This window comes from Pogonomyrmex barbatus, unplaced genomic scaffold (genome assembly GCF_055798465.1).
Source record: "Pogonomyrmex barbatus isolate J1 unplaced genomic scaffold, ASM5579846v1 scaffold7, whole genome shotgun sequence".
Lineage (NCBI taxonomy): Eukaryota > Metazoa > Arthropoda > Insecta > Hymenoptera > Formicidae > Pogonomyrmex > Pogonomyrmex barbatus.
Window position 1 is genome coordinate 10,105,954 of NW_028297171.1, and position 6,096 is coordinate 10,112,049.

The following is a 6,096-nucleotide window of genomic DNA, read 5'->3' on the forward strand; positions in this document are numbered from 1 at the left end:
AATTAATTAAAAACATCGGAATAAAACGACATTTGTAATTTTTTAAATTAATTTTTAATTAATTTTTTTTAGTATGTCGAATAACAAAGTATTACTAATTTTAACAAAATAACACAGATATTAACTATATGTTAATATTAATTGATATAATTATTAATTACATTATTATTGTTTTTAACTTGCATCTGACATTGCTGTTACTTTCGTTATTATCATGACTTTTGCTAGCGCAAATCGCCACAATTAATTTTTGTAAAAAACCGAGGATAGAAAAAATAAAATACATACTTTTGTTATGTGATTTTAGATAATACTATATTATACATCGAACAAAGGTATGCATTGATGCATTATATGATTACATCATCATATACATTACATTAACACTGGTAACAATCGTAATTATTATTTTTCCGCGCGTTCCAAAATGCGCAATTCAGAATGGACGAGAACTTAGAGAGATTTGGAGATTCGTTGAAAGTATACGATCACGACCGTATAATTGGTATTTAATTAATAGAGTTAATTCTTTCAGGGGACTTTAATAGTAATTATAATGATACATACAAAACATTTAAATTTAATGACCTGCTTTTTCGTAATTCTTTTTATACATTTCTAAATCCGTTACGTTTTTCAGAATAATCTTAATATAATGGGAACGAGTCATCTATGGCTACATATTATCTACAGGGAAGGGAGAAGCAAAGGAAGAGAAAGAAAGAAGGACCGAAACATCAAACATATTGTACGAAAGTCAATACGATTAGTTAAAGATAAATATAATAAGCGTGCAGGTCTCAGCTGCGATTACTTATTTTCACTTTTCTATAGTTGAACCTCCACATTTTTGATCTGCTGGAACAAACTCCCTATTCTCTTTTATTCTTCTTCTTTATTCCCTTGTTACATTCATCTGCGTTTTTTATTTCATTAGCAGTTTTCATTTTTCACAGCAAAGTGAGAGAGATTCAGCTTATTCAAGAGAATAAGAGTGCTCAGAATACAGAGGCTCGACCATATGTTAAAAGCGGATTATGTACATGTATACACACAGCGTAACAAATGCATCATACAAAATTCTACCCGAGTTTTACATATGCATTCAAGATTAAAGAGCTTTAATAATATGTGATTCATATTTAAGTCAATTATTAAATCAATAATAAAAATCTCTTTAAATTTTCTCAATCGATAATCATTTCAAGCATATTTGAAAACATAATCAAATTGATAATTTCATATAGGGAAGCATTTATAACGCCATACGTATATCAATTGGATGAAAGATGTTTGGTTCAATTAACCATTAATTAGCGGCAATCATATATAAGATGAATATCTGTCGATAATTGAATTCGTTCAATTATTGAGTCATCTCTCAAAATACTTAGTACGAATCCTCTCCATGTAAGTTCCCATACACACACAAGAGCGCAAACAATATACTCATCAAGAGACACGTTAATGGTTCGCGCCAAGTTCGCGATAAAGTTGCGCGAAACTGTGGCGAGACGCCCATTGCTCTATTTACGTACAAACATGCGCATGCAGCCACGCACGCAGGCATACATCCATACATACATGAATACATACATACACACACAATCTTTGTAATTGTAATATTGAGCATCCGTTCGTTTTCCACTTTTTGTTGGAGAAATTTGTAGATTTGTTCTTTGTAGCGAAACTTTTTGTACTTTTCATCGTTTCTCTTTTTTTCCCAATTTAATTTTATATATTCATTTCAAGTGCAGAACGTTCGACACAGTACAGCTACAATGAACAGATCTATTGTTGTCACGTAGATTTAACGCGCTCGTGTTTAATCTGGCTATATAATTATCTTTCTGCTATTATTCGTCCATTACGATATTAATTATAATTTGTTTTGTCTAAAGAGATGACATAAGTTATTGCAACGTGCATAACGATGTTACCAGATCTCTTTTAACCATCCAGACTATATTCCGCGTCTAAGGCAGAATGAAAAACATTTACATTGTCGGAATGGCTCTTGTATTGACAGCAATTTTCAATCACCAAGTTTGCAAGTTCTTTTATACGTTCGTATGGCCTAGGATCCGCTATTACCGTATGTAGTTTCTCCAGTCCTCCTTCTTTCACTACCAATGCACAGTATTTGAATGCTAAAAGTAGATCAAATTGTAAAAGAATGGAACAAGACGAATACTCCAAAATATAAATACAATATTCATATTGCACACGTACAATATACAGTGGTGAGATTAGCAAGAGCCCAAGCAGCCCAATGTTGACATGGAGGAGTATGATATACATCCAGCAAGCGTAATAATGGTCCGAATGAACGATAATTGATATTACGTTCCGCATCCAAGTCCCAACTTTCAATCGCTTGTACCATGTATTTAAGAACTTCATTGCGAGTCGGCTTTTCTATTGTCCAAGCGTCAATACCATCAGACGTCATGTGTGCCAATATACCAGCCGCGTTGTATGGAACCTGTTGTAATTAAAGAAATATATCTATTTGCGCATGTTAGAGATTTAAATTTAGAGTATTCCAATAAAATTAAAATAAAATCACTTTTAACAAACTACAAAAGAAGGAAAGGAAAATACGAAACCTCAATTCCGTCACCATTAGAGCGTAATAGATTGGCGAAGACAGTCACGTATCGTTCCTGCATAAGGTGAATCCGAAGATATTCGACTTCTGCTACATTGCCGAGTAAACCCATCATATTTCTTAATAATTCTTCTTTATGTGGATATTGCTAAGCAACACATGAAAGAATATTATTGCAATAAAAATGAAAATTTTGCAACTTAAGCTCAGTGTTGACCATGACCGAACGTACATCATAAAACATGCGTACCTGTACGCATTTGAGGAAAAGTGCCATGCCATCTTCATCTAAGAATCGTTGGCAATTTATAGAAGTTTCGTCTGTCATATTCCACATAGTCGACCATGCGACTTCTAATACGTCATCAAAAATATTTGTTTCCACCCTGTATTCTACCAATTCTAACATAGTTTTAACACAACCCAATTTGCCGAGTAGTCTCTTCTCTTTACCTTCCACTTGACAAGCTAAAGAGTTTAATAAATATATGCCGATTCTTTGGACAAAACTTTCGGGCTCTGAGTGTTTGGCCGAATGTAGAAGCACCTTTACAAGCATTTCATAATTCGACATCTAAAAAATCAATGTCATTGAGAGTGATTAATTATAATTTCTTTTTCATTAATAAGTGGTGTACATCCGATAAATAAAAACGTGACTTTGTTTTATTATAATACGATAATCGCGCAATTTAATTACAAAGAATTTAATACAGAAAACTAATATTTCATCACGATAATATAAAAATTTAAAAAACTAGGGATAACACAAACCACGTCATGTGGTATGCGGAATTGACACAGTGCCAAACAACCATTCCGCATCATAGTTTCTTCATCTCTATGCGTACTCATACCAGCCAATAAAGTACTGATAATTCTTCTCTTCATTCGTGCTACTAATTCACCCTTTTCCTTCATCTTTACTATATAAAATAATGTGGCGCTGCAATATATGACACAAAATTAGAATTGCGATTGTTGGCATAGCCTTAACAGTGGTTTCTCAGATCTCACAACTATTTTCTTTGGCAATAAGTAATTTATGAATTATAAAACGTCTATTTAACACGTCTATATACATGCATACCTTCCTGAAATCTGTATATGTTTCTGAGCGGGATGTTTTTCCATCGCTTCCAAAACGGTACATAAAGCTTGATCCATTCTGTGACAATTTTCATATCTAAATACATGATACAAATCGCTTAATACTTTCTGCAATAATTCTTGCTTATTGTCCATACAAACATGAGCTGCGATCAATATTTGATCTTCATTTGCATCACCAGCCACCTAAATCCACATGAAAAGAAATCGAAAATAAAAAACAATAATATCTCTATGAATTTTGCTGCAATGTATAATATCAACGAGACACATTACCACTTTTGCCGGTATGTCATGTCTCCTGCAAGCACCATGAGTAGTACCATAAAGTCCTAAAAATTGCAATGGCTTGTGTATTCTAGATGCAAGTCCTGGTATATCGGAAAGTTGACCAAAATTGATATCTTCGATGTTCGTATCGACAAGACGTTCAGCTACACCTCTTCCTGCAAGATTTGTACCACCAATATCTAAAGAAACCAACTGGGGTAGACCACTTACTAGATCACTTAGGATCTTATTGGGATTATCAAACTGTCCCTGTTTGTGATTCGATTGAGAAATATCCAAGTGCCTATAAAAGATATTTTACATAAATTCACATCATACGATATCATCCAATAAGTTTAGTTTCATGTATCACCTAGCTGTGTATTTGTATCTTTAAGAAAATTTTACAACTAATAAGTTTCATGGCTATACAATTTATATAATTAGAATCTTATAGTATACCTTAAATTCTTCAACTGACAGATGTTCTTAACAAAAGATTTTGCATCGGTATTAACTTTAACGTTGTACAAAGCTAAGGATACTAAATTTGGTATCAGATGATAAAATTCAAAAGTGTCAATGTTACAACTATTAGATAAATCTAGATGCGTCAGATTTATTAATCCCGCTAGGAGCAGCGAATATTCTGATGACGGTATTCCTACGTATCCTAATGCCAGACGTTTTAAATTCGGTGTTTTAAAAACGTATCCTTGTTCGTAGTAATTGACGGACGAGCCAGCTGTAATAAAGATTACATATAGTCTAATCGACAATCCACTTACATTATACATCGTTACAACAGATTAGAGGGATAGCAGCAAGTTTCTTACATGCTTTTAAACTGGATGGTATGATCATCGAGGTACCATGACACGCTAAACTGTGTAAATTCTCCGAATTTGCATTAATATGCTCGATACAGAGCTCCGTTACGTTGCTACAATCGGTGAGTTCTAAATCGTAGAGTTTGTGGCTGACGAGCGTTTGGACCGAGGTGTCGGTCAAGCTGCAATTGGATATCCTGACGTGTTTCAATCGCGTCGCCGCTAGATTTTTGAAGATCGAAAAAAAGCAATCGTCATCCTCGGTCGCCTCGCTGCGCTGCGCGTATTCGATAATCTTGTCGCATATCTCGCTCGGGAAGGTTATGCCCTTCCGTAGTATCCGATGGCCGCGCTTCCCCTTTACCGAGATTATGTCGAGATTCTCGCAGATCAGTTTGTAGCATAAATCGGTAAGCCGTTCCGGGCCTACATATTGATCCGTGTGAAATAAGTCATCCAGCTCCGCCATTCTCTCTCGGCACGGCTCTCGGCTTTCCACTAAATCACGATGATATCACACGGCATGAAGGAAGACACGCCTGTGCTGTATTTTCGTCTATAATTGCGCAATTTCGGCTCGGTCGAAGCTGCTGTGCAGGAATACGACGCGGTATGTCAAACGTGGGATCAGCTGGGAACGCGCGACATGGCGCGCGTTCGTCGAGGCTGCTGTTCAGTTGTGTACGAATTCTCGCCGTCAATCGCGCGTTCACAACCCTTTCCGTTTTCTCGTACTGTACGCCTGTCTAATTCACGACTGTCTCGCCCCGCTGACACTCGCGAGCTTGGACACGAGACTCCAACGCGGAACAGCCAGCTCGTGCCAAATATATATAAAAAAAAAAAAAAAAATCAGAACGCAAAACTTCGCCTAATCGAAATCCACCAAAAAGCCAGCTTGACTACAGCTGTTACCACATCACTGTCGTCGCCATCCCCACCCGCACTACCCACCACTACTTCGTTGCGTTGTTATGCTTTCCTACTCTCCTACGGATTCTCTCTCTCTCTCTCTCTCTTGCGCGTTGCCTACCTACGCCGCGTGTAGATTTCACGACACGTTTTCCGACATATCATTAAACTATCTCAAGTTATTTTATTGATCACAGCGCGGAGTATTACGTAGGAACGCTGTGTACAGTGGAGAACAAAAATATCATCCCGTTCGGGTGTACTCGCGAGTCGCGAGAACCACATTTGCACCGAGTTTCTCCCTCTACGAGTCTCGCTGCGTTTTCTTTTTCGGTGATTGGCTGATTGCCTCGAAGGAGGAAA

General features: G+C 36.4%; 1 protein-coding gene across 2 annotated transcripts; it reads right to left on the reverse strand.

Annotated features, from left to right (window-relative positions):
- Window positions 1–288: 288 nt before the first annotated feature.
- Window positions 289–5,738, reverse strand: LOC105432699 (protein zer-1 homolog). Of its 2 annotated transcripts, none has more exons than XM_011647626.3 (9): window positions 4,828–5,738; window positions 4,454–4,736; window positions 3,998–4,295; window positions 3,702–3,907; window positions 3,386–3,557; window positions 2,844–3,185; window positions 2,610–2,759; window positions 2,233–2,485; window positions 289–2,150 (listed from the first exon to the last, which is right to left on the reverse strand). In XM_011647626.3, exons 1-9 carry the CDS (start codon window positions 5,288–5,290, stop codon window positions 1,951–1,953), a joined length of 2,367 nt encoding a protein of 788 aa, XP_011645928.1. In that variant the 5' UTR covers window positions 5,291–5,738; the 3' UTR covers window positions 289–1,950. The 2 variants fall into 2 exon arrangements, with proteins under 2 accessions (XP_011645928.1, XP_011645929.1); XM_011647627.3 differs by having other exon boundaries at window positions 2,862–3,185; window positions 4,828–5,733.
- Window positions 5,739–6,096: the final 358 nt, after the last annotated feature.